This window comes from Acanthochromis polyacanthus, chromosome 12 (assembly GCF_021347895.1).
Source record: "Acanthochromis polyacanthus isolate Apoly-LR-REF ecotype Palm Island chromosome 12, KAUST_Apoly_ChrSc, whole genome shotgun sequence".
Lineage (NCBI taxonomy): Eukaryota > Metazoa > Chordata > Actinopteri > Pomacentridae > Acanthochromis > Acanthochromis polyacanthus.
Window position 1 is genome coordinate 12,330,250 of NC_067124.1, and position 19,267 is coordinate 12,349,516.

A 19,267-nucleotide genomic window follows, 5' to 3' on the forward strand; every position below is an offset into this window, starting at 1 on the left:
AGTAGTATGTCTGAACACACAGTTACTTATCTAGTGCACATGTATGGAACTAAGTTCTCCCAGAGGACAAGGAACTAGGATAGCTATGCTTCCATGGTGTCCACAACTATTACCGTTTGTGTCCTAAGGAGTATAGCCAAGGATTTCAACAGTGCATCTAAAAGCAAACTTACTATACTTTCCACTAACCACCAAGCTAACATGAATGCCTTTATTCAGTTACATACAAAAAGAAGAGTCCACTTCCCTTCAGTACAACAACCATTAGTATAAATCCTCTGATGATACAATGAAACCCCACTGGAAAACACTTGCACCTGTGGAATATCAAACTGTAGGCATGAACATGTTGAGTAGTTTCTATGTGTGTGAGTAGAAAAACAATTAAAGCCCACCAATGATCATCATGGGAAAGTTTAAGTCCATCAGTGATGAGTGAAGTGCAGCTGTAAATCCTGCCAGTGACAGGTAGGGGAGAGATTGAGGCCTGCACAGTGAATGATGGGGCGAGTTGCAGTCAAATCCATCTACATCAAAGCTTCAGGCCTTGTCTTTTCCCTTCTTTGGCTTCTCTAAAGAGGCTCAGGAGTCACAGCTATCACTCTCTTCCTCAACCTCTCCCTCCTCCACAACACCCCCTGGATTCGCCCTTTCATTATCTCTACAGCAAGAAGGGAGAGAAAATGGAGGGGAAAAAAACAAGAAGAGTAGAGTGGAGAGGTCTGAAGAGGTTTTCAAATCCAGTGAAGCCTGTCACATTACAAAAACATGTCGCTTTAAACTAAATGTGAAATATCAGTAATTGAAGCCATAAATCCACTGTTGTGTTTCCCCTCACCTCCTCCCAGCCTTTTCTTTCTCTGTCTCTCTCTCCCCCTCTCTCTCCCCCAGCCCTCCCCTGCTCTTTCTCTTTCTTTTTTTTGGTGAGTGCTTTTGATGAGCGGTAAATTGGAAATTATTTTGTGTTGTAATGCCGCCCTGAAACGTCTTCCCATTACCATGCGTCAGTCAGCACTGACAGTGAAATTACTCAACTGTCAATCTGGCTATCAAAAGAGGTGGGTGGAGGGGTGGGGGTCCCTGGTGGAGGTGGGTGGCGGAGGACAAGAGAGTGGGGGTATCTGGGAGTTAGAGATTGATCAATAAAGAGAGGATGATAGAGGAGGGAGGAAGGAGGGAGGGAGGGGAGGAGGAGGGCAGAAAGGAAAAGGAGAAGGAGAAGAAGAAGAAGAAGAAGAAGGGAGGGTGTTTGGTCCATCATAATATTTCTGTTGTGATTGAATAAATCAAAGCTGTTGTGGAATTTAGCTGTCACTATTACCCTCCTCCTGAGTGTGTGTGTGTGTGTGTGTGTGTGTGTGTGTGTGTGTGTGTGTGTGTGTGTGTGTGTGTGTGTGTGTGTGTGTGTGTGTGTGTGTGTGTGTGTGTGTGTGTGTGCCATTACTAGTACAGGCACCATCTCGCAAGGGCAGCTGCAAATTAACCATAATTGCAGATAAGGGACAATAACAGCCAGAAATGTATAGAATCAAGTAAATGGAATAATTCCTTGGTATGGCAATAATTTATGGTCACACCAATATTCCTGAATCTTAGCTCAGATTTTCTCCCTCTGCGTTCCAGGATTTTGTGTGTGTATCCAAGCTGACAGAGCCGTGTTTTTGTTTTGTGCACATTTGTATAGCTGGGAAATAACAAGCTAGACAAAGCGTTACCTCCAACTGGTGATCATTATAAAGCAAATATCCACAAATACAATCAAAACGTGTGGTTTTTTTTTTCAGTTTTATAGCTCTTGATTCTTGTAAAAATGCTCTTTATTTAATACCGTCGACTCACTAAAATGATCTTGGAGAGATTTATTACATTGCATGCAAGAATTAACGACTGCTTTCAATAAAAAGGAGGGCAAATTGCAATTGCAAGCTCTGGCCTCACCTGCATCCTTGAATGATGTACAACAGCTCCTGAATGTCCTACTATTATTACTGCTGCAGTGTGTGTGTTGTTGTGATGTGTGTCTGTAATGACTGGTGTGTTGAGAGGTTCTGCGGTATATAGGGAGCCAGAGAGAGAGGCAGAGAAGAGAGTGAGAACTCCTTTATTGCTCAATGCTAAATTAATTGCACCAATTATTCACGGAGAGAGTTGTCTAGTGGCGGCCTTTGGGGGGCGAGGCCCTGACCGCTCTCCCTCATTTTTAATTGGCTGTCCTGTTGAATAATTGATTGGAGCAAATGTGAAATGGATGGGAAGGTCCAAGTGTCTTTCATCACAACAGGCCGGCCGCTCTGACAGCCGGCCACAAACAAACTCTGCTGCTGTATGCAATAAACAATCCGCACGCAGTTGTATTCAGCTTGGCCACTGCAGCGGGGTTAGAATAGCAGATATGACTCCTGTAAAGGGACACTGCCCTCTGAAACCCTGACAAGATCCACAACACCAGTAAAACTGATACTGGCTGGAGAGAAATCAAGCAGCGAGGCTGTGTGGGTGAGCAGAAAAACTATTTGTATCATAGTGTAAATGCTCAGCCAAGGTAAACTCTGCTGGAGTAAATTGAACTAGCAAATGAATAGTGACCTATATTAAATGTTAGTGACTCAGACTGATGTGTGGAAAAAGGACTTCAGGTAAAGCACTTAATAGTAAGGCTAATGACTCAGAATCACTATGATTATACACTATTTGGACACAATTGTAGAAAGACGCTTTCATTCCAGGAAATTTAAACATTTTACTTCTTCCAACTAGAAGTCATGCAGCAGGATGTATGGGAAATGTAGTCCTGACAGAAGATGTCTCATGTGAATGGTGGCAGGCAAGGTATTTGGACAAAGTGTTGGTAGAGGCACTCTGAATTTAAGGATTACTACGTGAAGCACACTAACTTATAGATTACTGATCTTACACACCAGTAGCTGAAAAACCATAATATGTTTTCCAAGCTTCTGAGCCCTGAAAGGACATTTTTATTACCATATTTCACTTTTTTTTTTGCCCAATATCATTTGGAAACTCTAGAAGAGCTGTAGGAATTTTGCTTTATTTTATTCACGTGTGTGGACAGCCAACAGGAAGTGAACACAACTTTGATAGCAAAAGTAAAAGCTCAGCTAGAGTAGGACTCTAGTATGAATGTGCAGAGAGCCCAAAAAAGCATGTAAGCATGAGGAAACCTGCTGGGACCTTGTGGCATATATGACCAATAGGAACCAATAAAGTGCCATCTTTAAAACCGGTATCCATTTTTCCTTAAAACATTCAGGATCACAACACGAAGACAACATGTTTGTATATTCATTCAGTCTGTTTTTGGACAGACATTACTTCACAGCATCACTATTCAACTGAATGTATATAGACTCTATATACAGTGCAGTCTGAAAATGCAAAGCTGTCATATTAAATACATATTTACGCTGGCATCACAACTGCTCCCACTGGCTATTATTGGCAACACTACGAGTGAGATCACAATACTAATTCATGCCTGAATAAAACAATTTATTTGTATTAAAAACAAGCAAAAATAATTCAAATTGTACCAGCTACTATGCTGGGCTTTACACAAAACAAGAAGTCAGAATATTAATATTGAATTTTTGCATTAAAAAGTGAATATGAAACAGAAGTTAATCACACTGAGAATTGAATGAATGTTTAATATATAGTAAATCTGTCCATTATTTTCCACATCCTTGATTTTCTCCTGCACACACAGTCTAACATGTGCCTCATTTACAACTACACACCTTCAGAAACACACACACACAAACCCCTCAGTAATCAAAGGCTATTAACTCCCGGTGCTTTCGCAACAAAACAGATGTAAGATTCATGAGTCTCTGCCCGTGACTGTTGTCTTTGCCACAGGCTAGTAAAGAAACAATTAGTGCAGAGCTGGCCTCACTGTCCGCCACAATCAATAGTCCCTGATGGTCTTCTAAGCCTATTGACCGAGGCCTGTTCCTCTCCCTGACCCCCAATCTGTAGCAGCCGACAGCAGCTTCAGTCTACCTATCTGGACCTTGGGAGAGAGTTACCATGTTAAACGAGGCCTATTCCACGCAAACAAGCATTTCTTAATATTGTCTGTATTTGTATGCAAGTGATATAGTGGAGGGTTAACCTGTGAAAGAGGTTACGAGCATATTTACCTCCAAATAGAACTTTAAAAGGATCAAAATAATCAAAGTCACCCATAGGGGGCTTTTATGAAGAGAGGGAAAATCCAGAAGTCTTATTGTGTGTCATTGAATGTTTGCATTGAAATTATTATCAAATGGGGTTCTAACATTGTATTTTCTCCTGTTAAATGTTGTGCAAGTCTTACAGTTAGAAAAGCAGGACTGGTGTGTTTGATGGTGTAAATCCTTATAATAACAGAATTCTATTTGCAGACTTCATCTGCTGTTCAAAATAGAAACCTTTGGTTGAAAATTACCAAAACTAAATCCAAAAACTCTTAGTGTTTTTCAAACTATACAAACTGCATTGAAAACAGGTCCTCCAGGTGCATGTTCACTTGTGTTTCTGTAGACTGTGTGTGTGTATGTGCGTGGCTTATACCAGTCGATGTACACACAGCATCTTGTACCAATCATCTCACTTAACAGCAGTCTTAGTGGCACCGGAGCAATCTGCTGATGTTACAGTAATTGTCTGGAGTTTGTGTTTGCGTTCTGACAAAACCCTCCTCCTTCCCCGCATGTACCAACATCTGGACTGGTCCTACTCACTGCTCCCCAGCCTGCTGTGACGAGCTGCATCTCCACTCTGCCTGCTAAGGAGGAGGAGAAGCAGGGAGGCGATGAGGATGGAAAGGAGGGAAAGGGGTGAAGGGGGTGGGCAGCGGTGAACAGGTGTCACTCCCACTGACTAGCTGCCACTGTGGCCCCCTCTCTGACCACCTGCCCCACCTGCACATCCCACGCAGGGTAGTAGGGGTAACAGCGGTTAGGAAGAGCACCCATCTCTCACCCATTCCTTACCCCACGCCCACCTTCCTCCTCTTCCTCAGATGGCACCCAGGCCTCATCTCAATCTGCCTGCTTGGCCCACAGATTGACATACAAACATGCACACATGTGCTCATTAGCACACACAAATGCACGTACATATTCATAAGAGTGCCAACATGGATGTGCATTAGAAACACTTCAGCCCTGCTGAAGAACTTTTTTCAGATACTTTTCAGGTCAAGCTGCACAACCTGTATTTGTGAAAACAATATAAACCTGAATTTACAGTGTTTAGTATTTTATTTGCTATAACATCACTTATTTCTCCTGCACATTGGTTCTGCTAGTTTGTTACATTTCAAGTTAACTGACTAATCATTTCAGCTATAAGACAAAGCAAAACAATTAACTAACCTTTGATAAAAGTAGGAGCAAGATGATTTTTTAAATTGTGAATAAAGCCCCGCTAACACTGCCGACAGCAAGACAGACAGGAAATTATGACCACAGACTCATTTTCTTACAGTAATCAAGAGATCAGAAGTAAAACAACTAAAACAATGAGTCAATAAACTGATGTACAAATCTAACTATTCATCCCTTTATCTGTCCATCCATTTGTGTCCAATCATCACAGTCCCTCCAGCTTTCATCTTCCTTGTCATTTTACACCGCTGGTGTTACAGGACAATATGGAGGGAGGGTTGTATGGAGGTGCAGGTGTGTGCATAAAGCATCACCCCCCCTCCACTTCCCTCCCTCTGTTGCCGTGGCGAGGAGGGCAGTAATTACTCTGGTGTCAGCGTTGCTGGGTGCGACTCCTCCCCCGGCAAGGGGCGGCGGGCATCCATAACCCATCGTCCTGCCATGGGGTAAACGCCGGGCCATCCATCACGCACCCACTTGACAAATACCTTCCATAATAGAAGTTTATTTTTATGGGAGGCTGAATCAAGGACTTTCCCATGCATACAAAAACGTGTCAGAATTATTTATGGCTTGTGCTGAGACGCACAATATGTCATATCAAAGTCCCATCCCGCTTGCCGGCGCTGCAGGAAGCTGCCGGCGCTTGGCCTGTCGATATCTCTGCTCGCTATCAATAATGTGGAACACCGCCACGATAAGCCTTAGGATTCGGAGGTCATACTTGACACACACAAGCGCAAACATTATGGGAGCTGACACACACACAACCGCAGACACACATACACAGGCATCCCTTGCATACATGCTAAAAACTCACACATGATGACAGACACAGATGTGTTTTCAAACCCATTTTTGTGCTCTTGCACACATGCAAGCATATAAAGGCACAAACTCTGAGGGAAATGGTAAAACACACAGCTGAGAAGAAAACAGAAATTCAACCATGTGTCCACGTTCCCCCGTTTAATGTTCTTTGCTAAGAAAACAAACATGTTTGAGAGCTCACAAACACAACATGAGAGAAATTCCAATTCCAGCATGAATAACGTGAGGGTATTTTCTTTACCCTCTCTTAAGAATAAATCAGTTACACAAACAAAGATGTTCACAAGGCTGAACTTGACCTGTTGTGTGGCGGGCGGGACAGCAGATTGCCGTCTGTCAGTCAAAATTACCACCAAGGTCAGATGAAAACAACACGGTGAAGAGAAGAGGGAGCATGGCTGATCTATCTGCTATGTCTCTGTGTGTAAAGTGTGTATGCACGTGTATGTGAGATAGAATAATCCCCGACAGTGTGAAAAAAGAGAAAAAACATAACAACTTAAAGGAAATCCCTACACTGCAGCCGGCAAATCTGAGAGCTGTCAGTCAATGTGAGTGGCAACCCCTTTCGCCCAGAGAAACGGCAATAAATTGGGTTTCCTGATAAGGCCCCGGCATCACCAGCACATCGTCTGACTAAAAGAGAAGAAAAAAAAGCAAAAGAAAAAATGAGCTGCTTTTCCGTAGGCCACTTGAGTGCTGTCAGTCATCGTGACTGGCAGGCTCACATGTCGCGAGTGGAAAGAGCAATAGAGGGAAAAAATAGATTAATGTACATAGAAAGGAGCAGTGAGAGAGGGAGAGGGAGGAGAAGAGAGAGACAGCATTAAGCCTGGCTGGGAGAAAATGAATAAATATGATAAATATGATAATTGAAATGATGAGATTTTGGTACTTGGTATTGGATTCCGTTATGTGCCCAAAGGGATTAGTCCTTCATTCACTGTCATTTTCAGCCTTTTCTGTCCCTTGTATGCACGCATACATATAAACACTGAGTTTCCACACAAATCTACATAAAATACATATATTTAACGAAAAGATCGAATTCTACCAGGTGGGTTGTCATATGTGTAAAACTCTGAAGCGGCAGAAGGTGATAAACCTAAAAGTAGCGGTCTGCAAATCCAGTGGCAAAGTAAAAAAAAAAAAAGAAGAAGAAAAAATACAAAAAAACAGCAGCAGTAGCAGCGGGAGAACTTTGTCCTGTGAAGACAGAAGATGTATGGCTCAGGGGAGATAGTAGCAACAGTAAATGATTACCTTTTTACAAACTGGGCCTTTGTAATAAAATGCGTAGGGGGGAGTATTATCAATTCAGCCGCCCGGTAAAGATAGCATTTCTGAAGCCACGGCAAGGCTGATCACTATCTAGAGAGGGAGCCTGAATCTGTATTCCTCACTGCAAGTCCAGGAGGGAGAGGGTCTGAGACCTGTTTGTGTGTGTGTGTGTGTGTGTGTGTGTGTGTGTGTGTGTGTGTGTGTGTGTGTGTGTGTGTGTGTGTGTGTGTGTGTGTGTGTGTGTGTTTCACTGAGAGAGACATCCGTTAAGGCCTCTTATGCCTGCAGGCCCAGCCGTGACAGAACCAAGATCTATTTTCTTACACCCACAAACAGAAAGACATGCAAGAGTGTATGTGCATGCACAACAAAATACACACACATGAAATCTCTTATACGTGCAAACATACACGCTTAGTCCTTGGGGCAAAGAACTATAAGATTGGAGATGAAGTTCTGTGTGAAACAGTGTGTGCGCGCCACGCTGCGATTTTCTGTTAGATGTCTGATTTTGGAGAAAGACACTGACAGATGACATCTACACACACTCAAAAAAAAACAAAAACATACACACTCGCTCGAACAACACACTTGTCTGATAGCAGTCAAACAGAGTCAAGACAACACAGAAGAGAAAACAGACAGACCGGCAAACAGATAGAGAGACAGATAGCACGGCAGAGCTCAGCTGCTGGCCCACAGTCACATCACTCACTCTCTACACACACACAAACACATCACTACAATGGTGGAACATCATAACACACACAAAGCCATGAGACACAGGCAGAAAGAGACTGATGCAGAAAGGGAAGAGTAAGGGGGTCAAAAAATAAGCAGACAGTTGTAAAGCGATATCAGGCTAGCCTCGGGTGTTAATTCACACTGCTGAATTGTGGGATATTTGCTTGAAATGATGTGACCGGTGATGTGACACGCCTGATAGTGCATGCAGGTGTGTTGGGAAGCATGACATGTGCATCACACTCCTGCAAACCTTCTACTAAGGCAATAGAACCTAAAAGGTAAAGTAAGTATCTTCCACTCTACACTGTTCTATAAATTACACTGCATGTCCTTTATTTGCGTCTGCTGGTGTAAAATGGTTTACTAGTGACCTCACAGGAAGAAAAGGCTGAGACAGTGTCAGAACTACAAGAGGTGTATCGACACACAGATTCAAGGTTTGGTGTAAATTTCGGTTTTGGAGTCACAGTATGTTTCCAGTGCAGCACAGAGGGGATAAAAAGGCAAAACATTTCTATTTTTTTATTGCCTAATTTGCACATTTTTAACTTGAACAGGTACTCAAATGATGCATTTTGTCAAGATGGAGCTGTTGGATCTCCAGTATATGAAAAAAAGATCATTAAGACAAATGTAGCTTAATTATAATGAACTTAAAATAACCATTAAAGTTAGTTAATTAATTATTATTTTTAATATTACAAAAAGTAATGAAGCTTTACTCTCTTTTTGCAAGACACATCCATCTTGTTTAATAAAATTTTATTGGGGTTCTCACTGGGACTGGTATTTATGCTCACTGTGAAGTCCGGATAGTGGCCACTAGATCAAACTGTGCAGTTTGAGCAAAAAGGTTTCAGGTTCTTGCTGCAGAAACACTCAATGTGTACTGTGAGTTACCACATTGCACCTTCTTGATCAAACTGGCAGCGCCTGCCCAGTTTTTAAGGCTATGTTAGCATGCTGTAAACTAATGGACAATATGTTCCAGGAGCATGAGCATGTCGACATGAACAGACCTCTGACAGTAGCTGCTTGGCTCCCCGGGCATCCACACTGAGGAGATCATCCTATACTGAATGTCACGTACTGAACGGTTCAGGACGAATACATTTACTGATACATCCTAGAACCTACAACTAATACATGTGAAGCCAAGACTTGAGCTAAGAAGAGGCTTTCAGGAGCAAACAGGCTGAAAGTACCTTTAGTAAACACTGTTGTCACAAACCAAGAACACAAATGCTATGATGTTAAAAATACAAGGATCTTTCAAGTCAAGTCAGGATATTTTTGCAGAAGAGGGCAATAAAATGAAACACCAGCCTTTATATTTTCAGGAATTTGCTGTTTTATTTTGCATTTTACTGTTTCATTTCAAAGTATGTTCTTTGACTTCCGATTAGTGTTTCCAACTGCTTCCAAACTAGTGCAACTGCCACCCAAAAATAAACCATATCATATTCTTCATGAATGAATAATATACTTGATATATGGAGAAGACTTGAGCACTTTTTAAAATTATGTAGAGAACAAATGTTCATTAAAATTGTCCACCATTATGAGGAGTTTGCTTCTGGAAGGAGATAATGCTGTTCAACACCATATTCTTAATGTTTGGAACTTCAGAAAGTCCACGCCAGAATCAATTATGCCCGACTTCAAATTACACTAAAATTAAGTTAAATTCAGGTTTCATATATAAATATCACATTCAATTTTACATTTGAAGACGTTTCTGGCCTCGAGCTCCTGAGATTTTATTATATTACATTGACTTGGCAGATTCCTTTGCCTAAAGTAACTTACAACACGTAGGAAAATTAATAAAGTTAATAAAGTAAACAGATAGGTCCTCCAGCTGATCAGCTCTGATACACACTGGAACTCTCCTCATCTTAACAAATATATAACACACAGCACCGCTATGGAAACACAAAGATTTTCCCCTCTCTCCCTACTCCTTATTTCCTTTTTTCACAGGTGTCAGAGGAGATTTCATGGCCTGTGCGTATGTGTGAATTTGCCACACCCCTTTTGAGTACTAATTTACCCTTTTAGGTTTAATCTCCCTGTGAGTGGCTTTTCTCGCCCTTTAATTAGGCTATGGGGAGTCGACACCAACACTAAACGCACACACTTAGAGTTGGAGACATGAACACAGACTAATTCTTGCTATCATACACACATATGTACACACACTCAAATACAGAAGAAACAGTCCCAGATTTGAGACACACTTTGGTAAGACAGTCCTCATCAGCTCTCTGTGGGCCTCTTTCACACTCGGGCTCCCCTCAACTGCAGCAGTCACCAAGACAGGACAGTGGGGAAGAGGAGAACAGGAAAGGGGGGGAGGAGGGTGTTGAGATATTCTGTACTTGTGAGTAGATAGAAAGAGGTGCTGGTGGTGAACGCATTCATCTCAGAACTTTTTCCAATTCTAATCTATTTGTCAAGGTAAAGCTGCATTAAGCCATGTTAGACTTTGGCAGACCCAAGTGGTGGGGGGAGATAGATGTTTGAATTTCTTTAAATCATAAGGGCTTCACCGCCCATACATTTTCTAGCAAGTTCTTGGCAATATGTGTACTCATTGAACCCAGATGATGTGGTGAAAAAGTCTTTGCAACAGATTAGGCAAAGCATTCTCGTATGTTAATTAGAGGCCTGAATTTTACTCATTGGTTACATCATGAGTTTGAACAAAGTAGAAGGCAGAAGTTTTTGGGGTTTTTTTCATTATTGAAGTTGTTTTACATAGAACACCTGGCACTACCAAGTCCTCCAGAGGACTTTTTACCCTAAATCTGGGTCGAAACTAAATTGATTGTCTAAATACAATTCATGTCACATTCACTCTTAGTGGGTGAACAATCCCATTCTCTGTGAACTCTGCATCACAAAGATGGGTAAAGCCATCATTGAAGAAATACAATTCCACTATGAATATTACCCTTTCAAACAACTCTAGATATAAACTCAGCAAAAGACAGCTGGATCCTTTTGACAGTGTTATACAACCAATAACTGATATCAATCTAACTATAGAAGCGCACACATTTCCTCCTTCTCCACTTGTGAGTCCATCCGTTAAAACACTGCTTACACCAGTGCAAAGTTAACATTAGAACTCCTTTATTTCACTTTTTTCTCTCTATTTTTTCTTCTACAAACAGACCGCAAATTCACCCAAACAAAACTAAGCACTAAAAAGGGAAATACAATAACAGCAATAGTGATAGTGGCTTGTTATGTTGGAAATAAGAGGGCACTTAATTGGGGTCTGATAGTCTAATAGGCAGCCCCTCTGATTACCAACTCTGCACATTGGCTTAAATTAGCCCACTGATGAGAAGCCAGGGGATTCAATTATGCTGGGGAGAAATAAGAGGCCCTAATAGGCCACTGTATCAGGAAACATGGGACTGGGCTGGGCTAAAGCGCTGGTAATTGGTTGTTTAGTTGGAAAAGTTGAGCCTGTTGGTAATTAGAGATGAGACATTTGGAGAGCCACCAAACAGACGACACATGGAGGAGAGAGAGGCGAAGGAGGAAGACGAGGGTCCTTGGCACAGCAAAAGGGGCAAAGGTCATGGCATAGACCTCAGAGGTGCACTTCAGCCAATGAGGGTACAGATCAGGGAAAACATGTTGGTACTATAAGCAGTGTTGACTCAGTAAATGTTAAGATAGGGCAAGCAGGGCTGAAAGTGAAAATCATGTCTGGCCTCCTCGCTCAACCTGCTCTCTTTAAAAATGTTTGCTTTCTCTTCTCACTTTTCTTTTTAACTCACTTTTCTCATCAGTAACCACTTCTTTCTGTCTTTCTTTCTTGTCTCAGGCAGGTTAGCTGTTCGCTGTAGCTGGATGTGTACAGTGTGTCTGAATTGAGGGAGAAGGAGGACTGAATTATGGATGAGGCTTTATAGGAGCCGGCGGCCTGTCTGGTCCCATATTCACTGTCCCATACAGGACGAGAAGCCCTGCCTGAGAGCATCCCTACTTCATGTCACTCACACAAGGTGTTTGTGTGTGTCTATGTGTGTTTCTGCCTAAGTAAAGTACACTCGTATGAAAGCGTACTCTGCTGGTCAAAGTTTTCTCACAAACAACTGCAGATATTTTTCCTTTTAACTTGAGATAAAAAAGAGTGAATTAAACCAGTCGTGCAATGATAAATCCCTTTAGGATGTCTAAAAAGTGGTAAATTATACACTATAAGATATTCTCCAATTCACAATAGGAAGTAAGCATAGCGCATAAAAACAACAAGAAAAAAACCTGGCAACACTTTTCCAGAAAAAGCTGTTACAGTCTTTAAGGTTCTATATGTAAATACAAGTTCAGTCACTGCTAACCGGCTGCCTGTGTTTAACTAACTGAAGGCTAGCAAGTTGCAGTTGTGATGACCCTCAGTGTCATTCAGCTGCCTCTAGAGTGATTCTCTTCCCTTACGGACAGTGACATTCATCCGCTATCTCATTAGAGGCCAACTTTATGACATCCTTCTACTCTGCAACCTCAGTGAACCTCTTTAGTATCACATCAGACAGTTCTCCACCTGTTGTGGGTTCTGGTTGGAGTGGTCCCTCCAGGTCAGAAACAATCTCCCATAAACAAGAACAAAAACGTTGGTTGTTGTGAGTTTGAGTTAAAGTCCGTCCACAGGGAGAAAGATTCACTGGAGTTCAACTTAACTGACATCAAGGAGTACCATGGCAGCGACCTGGCAGCCTGCAGGAAGGAAAACATGAGGTGGGAACACTGAATGTATATAAAATGGACCGATAGTCCCTGACACAGCCAAAAGTTCCCTGAAGAGCGGTTTTGAAGCCCAGTGTGGCGTCTCTGACTGGTGACATCTTGGCGACACCTGACTCCGCCTAACCCCCCCTAAGAGGTGGAGCATGAGTGGAGTTGGGGTGGGCCAGGCAAACACTTTTGGGTCGTGGAATGTTTTAAGGTAGCACCTGTCTGTCACTCAACATGACCGAGTCCTTAATCAACCATTAATCATCAAACTTTGAACTTGAATACAATTTAAACGAGTTACATAAAGATCCACCCTCTGTACAGCTGTCACGACTGGGCAAAATTAGCAATACAGACCAAAATTGGTTTTGGGACCAGGCTGTAGACATGTTTATTTCTTCTTAACATGAGGGTCTGTGGGGATAAAATCATTTTTGGAATCAGACTTATGAGGCCGTTTGAAAAGCTGCATTTTAAAAAAAATTTCTTTCTGCATGTTTGGCTGTTTTCATTAGCCCAAGAAGATTGTCGATCTAGGGCTAGATGGTTGGCAGTGATCGAAAAACAAACAAGAAATAAAATATGTTCATGTTCCACCTTCAATGCAAATCAGGATAAAAATGGACTGCAAAATTTCTGTTTACTGCTGTTCTGGTTATTGTGCCAAATAAACATTCAATTTTCTATCCTCTAATCGTCCAAATGCCATGATCAGAATGTAGCATTGCACTGGACACCTGTGCGGATTCTTAACATTTTTATTCTTTTGCCCTCCTGTCACACTGTGGAATTATTAGGTTGTGTCCTACACAAGCCATCTGCAACGTTTTAGAACAGTGCAACATAAGCACACACCTAACCTAACTCTGCCATTGCATCACCAGGGAGCATATATCATGTGTCATCAATCTCCCTCAAATTTTCTGATGGTGACAGAACTTGTCCAGAGGCTCAAACAGAAGCAGAGTTTGACCCAGTCTGACAATGACACTACTCCTCTAGTCATCATTTATCGTGTGGAAAAAAATATTCCTGCTATGGCCTAAAGGTGACAAAAACACAATGCAGACATCAGTTCACATTTGAAGCAGCCAGAAACCAACTGCCTCTATGTCTCCATCCTGGCTGGATAGGACTTGTCAGTCAAAGCTCTGAATGGCCACTAAATGGCAGAGAGAAGGCTAACAGATTGGCTCCAAGAGGAAGGGAAGGAAAGGGAAGAAGATGATGAAACAAAAGAGCGTTTGTTGTGGCTGATGTGTGATAAATGCAGCCGGTTGGGGGAGTTTTCATGCTCATTGGAGCAGGTCATTATGCAGGAATTGCTGCCTGCTCGGCCCAGACCGGCCCTGTATTGGTTTTCTGAGTTGCATGCAACTGATGGTGTGCGTTATTCCCTAAAACGCTTTGCTAACTCCCAAACAGACGTACGCATGCATGTCTCCTGAGGCAGTGAGCAGCTGATTCTCCGCTGTAATATTTCAAACAGGACTACAGGGCTGGTGTGTGGATGTAAAGAACTAGGTATTAAACATCAAGCAACAGCTGAAAAGAGGGATATTTAAGGGTAGGATGAAGGGTTAGAAGAGGGATATAGAGTTGTGAGTTCACTTCAGTACTTAAAGTGAGGCAATCAGGAGCAGAAGAAGCTGAAAGATGCTGCTACTTTAGGGAATTCACCAATTAACACCCCAACACTGGTTTGAGCTAATCTTCAAGTCTACACATGCAGGCTTGCTGAGGTTGCTTAGAGACACTGTTATAAAAAAAAAGACCTACTGTGAGTACAAAAGGCCACATTCGCTCATGTCTCAGGCCATATTTATTGGATCTAGAGCAGGTGTCACATCAGGGAAGCAGAAAAAAACCTGCCTGTGATGTACTTATTCTGCATGTTATTAGTGTATTTCCATCATGGTTTGTACTTTTCTTTTCTGGTAAGAATATTTCTTATTCTTTCCAATTAAATCTTCAAATCCATCATTGTTGATTTTTAAAACTTCATATAACTACATCGGCGATGACAGCATCAGCACAGTTTTCCTTTCCTGTTCTTCTGATTTTACATAGTACCGAACAGAATGACTTTTTTCATTAATGTCTATCATGTGAAGGCAACATAAGGAAGGTGACACAAAGACACAGGTTTATCACCAACACTGAAGACTTGATGTCCTATCAGTGTTTTTTCAGAAAACTGTGATGCATTGTTGTTTTTTTTCACATATTTTCCCACATAGAAATGTGTCACATATAACACATTGTTATTAGAAACAGATGTTGATTTTATCGCCGGTGTCTGTGGCTTCTTTCACAACGTCGACACAGTGTCATATGCGCTGGGATACCAGGACACATTTGCATGACATACACACCTGTCCCCCACAATCCAACACGCTGCTGTAACACAATACGCAAGTCAAACTCATGAGAGTAATGTTTCATTACATGATGAACAGAAGGTGAAAGCGAGGAAGGGTAGCCGGGGAGGCACACAGATGCATAACTTAAGTAAAAGCCATCGAAACCCATATTTGTTTACAGATTTGTTTAATAAGGAAAAATATATGCAAACAAATGAATTTGCCTGTGGTTATAACTGTGTATTAAGATCATCACTTACAAGGCCAGGCCTCCTCTAGCCCTCTACAGTAGCCATCCATCATGCATTATTAAGGAAAATAGAATCTGCATAAAGCAGCAACAATGCCTTGAAGAAGTTTATTTATTTATTTGTTTTATCTTTTTAGGCACTAAGCAGCAGATCTTCAGTCGCTGTTAGCTAATTACAAAGCATTTGATCTCTATGCCCCCAAGATGTGCAATTATAACCTTGGTTGAAAATTAGGGAAATATTTCACAATTAAAAATAGTGGGATGAAGATGCTCTGACAAAGCTAATGGCGACATCTCATGTGTGTGTGCATGTGTGTGTGCGTGTAAAACATAGTTTTCAGTAGTGAATAAGGCATGTGGCTGATTTTACAAAGCCGTTGCCCGCCAACCACAGCTGACCTCGCTGGAGGGAGGCAGCAAAGAAAGAAGGAAATATACCATTTCCCAAAGCTGCAGCAGTCTTAGCATACTTGCAGCATTTTAACTAGAAAGAAAGTTGTAGTTGAGGGATAATTTAGCAAAGTCGTGGCACTCTGAAGTACCTGTAGCTGCAGTTCTGCTGCAGTGCTATCTACACCGAGATCACACAGGCACCACCACTTCTTTGTGGCACATCTCCCTGCAGATCGCACAGGGAAGACAACTGTCATTATCATTTTATTAAAATGTGTCCTATCAGCAACATTCCCCCCCTCTCACATATCTAACCTTCTTTCTTTTTTCCTTCTTTCTTACCCTCAAATTCTAATCATCATTCCCCTCCATCACTTGCTGGGTCTAATTCCCTCTCTTCCTTCGTTTGCAAAGGACCTCTGCTTTCATCCTTGAGAAGGGCTTTAATTCGAAGTGCGACGCTGAATAAAGAAGGGAAGATGGAGAGAGAGAGAGAGGAGGAGAGAGAGCGATGTGGAAAGACAGAGCAGCAGCGGAGACGTTCGGGTGTCAATCAATCCGGTGCGAGGGGCTACAAGGGCCTGTGACTGGGGTGCGTTTGATCTGTGTCTTTCAAAGGGGGAACAGCGGGAAGGGCCATCACAGACAATTTGCCTCTCACTGCTGGCCCTGGTGCCACTCTGACAGAGAGCAATCACAAGCAGGTTAATTCAACATCTACCTTCTTAATCTTTTTTTCCCCTGTCTCTTTCTTTTGGTCTCGTTCTGTCTACTTAGATGAAGAACTGCTCTTTTGGCTACCACCCCCACCTCCCCTCTTCCTCTTTTGAAAGAAGGAGAGATCACAAGTGTACTTTCGATGCCTTTTCAAATCACCTATAGTTTGATTGCTTTGGTGTTAATCAGGCAAAGAGTTGTTGATGCCTGCATTCCAGCGATGCTTTATTTCTGCGTTGCTATCTCAGGGAAACATTTCAAATAGTGTAAAACATCCACTAAAGCAAAGTGGGATTCAGGGAATTTTGCAGTAAAGGATTTTTTTTCTAGGGTAAGAAACACCACCAGCTGCATTTTTAGATCATTTCATTTACTGTCATTCTTTGGTTCATATCTGAGATGTGGTGTGAGCTGAATATGAATTAGAGCATCACTATGACATCTTGAAAATATGCTGCTTAACTTGACTGAAAGAGGAGGATGTGTTTCGTCCAGATGACTGAAAGATGACTCGCATTCAGAAAAGATGTGACCTTCACACATAACACTGAAATCTGAAACGCACAATATACTGCACTATAGCACTGGCCTGGGCACATGGGGAGAAATGTCCTTCTTTGTTTGGCATAAATGTGCTTTCATGGCTTAACAGGTCAAATTTAGGGAGAATCTGTTCTTCACCAAAGGTCAGCCATGCATAAGGACAAACAGAGGTGATGGAGAACTCTGGGGTGAAAGGGTAAGAAGAGACATAAAAGTGTGCCTTGGTTAAAGGTGAGAGGGTACAGAGAATATGAAGGAGGGAGGTGTTTTTAAAAGTAGCACAAGTTGAAAAGGTTGACCAGTGGGGTTAGGAGGTGGAAGTTTAAGGAGATCAAAGAAAGAAAAATTTGACGAATGGAAATTATACCAAGAATGAGCCCATTTCCTCTTAACTTTTCAGAGTCAGTACAAGGACATAACCCAAATCCATTCAGTTTCAATCGGAAATAAACCCCCATGTTGCCAGAATGCAGCCATTTTCCAATATAGTCCCTGCCTGGCCTCTTTCCCATGGTGCTTCCCTCCAACTCTACTGCCTTTATGTAAGGTCAGAGGGATAACAGGATAAAGGCTGTCCTCTCTGCTCCTCTGAAGGACAAGCACTCCGTCGATTGGATTTGGTGGCCTTCAAGGACAAAGGAAGAACACTGGGATACAAAGGAACCAATAGAGGAGGAACAAGATTTCATCTGTCTCTATGGCCTGAGTGATTGGCAGGGATGGCTAGACCAGCAATCCTTGAGCTCTGCCTCATTGTGGCTGGGTGCCCTCCATCAGCATTGAATAACAAGACTTGATCCACCGACAAAAAACTGCACTCAAAGGGGCCGAAAGATCAGACCTCTGTGGAATAATAGAGCAAGGGCAGGTGCTACAGGGGCAGTCAGGTGGTTTAATTCAGTGACTTCAAATGCTGATTCGTCTTTGAGTTTATATTTCTCTGTGCAGGCAGATGTTTGTGTGTATATTAACATGACATGCAGAAGAACAGAGAGGCAAGATAGCAAAAAAAAGGTAGTTAGCTTAAAACCACAAAATAGCATAAAATGGAGCCTATGTTCCCAAATACCAAGGGCTTCGAGGTACTCACAATTAAGGCATGTAAACAGGTACTGAAATGATTATTATGCATTGTTCTTCTGTTTCACACATTCTAGGACTTGTCTTTTCCTGAGTAGTACCGTCTATGACTACAAAACAGATCTTTACACGTGAAAGTGTTGAAGTGGTCCATTAACTTTAAGCTGATCTGGTGGAGCAGCCAAAAACATAATCATTACAGTAGTCAACAGTTCCAAGATAGGAATGTGTGCAGCTTAGGCAAGACATTACGAAGCTCAAATGACTTTCAAACACAGGAATGTTCTGTATTTCATCAAGACATTGTTGCTTCTCATTGTAGGCATACTCTGTGTTCTATGAAGTCTTACTTCTGACGAAAAGTTTTCATTAGGGACTTACATGTCACTGAATTACATAGATGTTGTAGGAGATGTTATGTTCTGACATATGAGGCACACATAGATACAAGGCAATCTGTCATACTGCATTAATGGATTTTCTTGAACTTCTCAACAGATTCTTTGATGATATGAAGACAGGAAGTATCTGTGAAACAGTTTGTGATAACTGAGTATAGGTAAGAACACATTACCTGCATGTAGATAGGCGAGATCAGGGTTCTCGATATCAGAGTGACTCTCCTTCAGGTGGTTTCGGAACTCCATGGGAGAGTTGGTGGCATAGTCACATTTGGGGCAGTTGTACATCTTCACGCCCTCATGCTTCCCCGTATGGAGGATGTGCTTCCGGATGTTCTCTGCACAGTTGGATCTGAAAGAGACAAAGAAAGATTTTAAAAATGCCCAACTTTTTGGCATCCTGAAAACCTTACAAGATGACAGTAAAAACAGAGAAAATGCTTGGCAGCATTCCAAAGAATGGTTTGCTATACTAACATTTAATTTATTTTATTTCACTGTAATGAGGGG

At 41.9% G+C, this 19,267-nt stretch overlaps 1 protein-coding gene across 1 annotated transcript in view; it reads right to left on the bottom strand.

The window, feature by feature from the left end:
- znf407 (zinc finger protein 407) overlaps window positions 1-19,267 on the bottom strand; it is a 153,180-nt gene that overhangs the window by 27,710 nt on the left and 106,203 nt on the right. Inside the window, exon 9 of the mRNA XM_022189682.2 lies at window positions 18,931-19,109. Coding sequence (XP_022045374.1) covers window positions 18,931-19,109 — 179 coding nt within the window. The remainder of the gene's footprint in view (window positions 1-18,930; window positions 19,110-19,267) is intronic.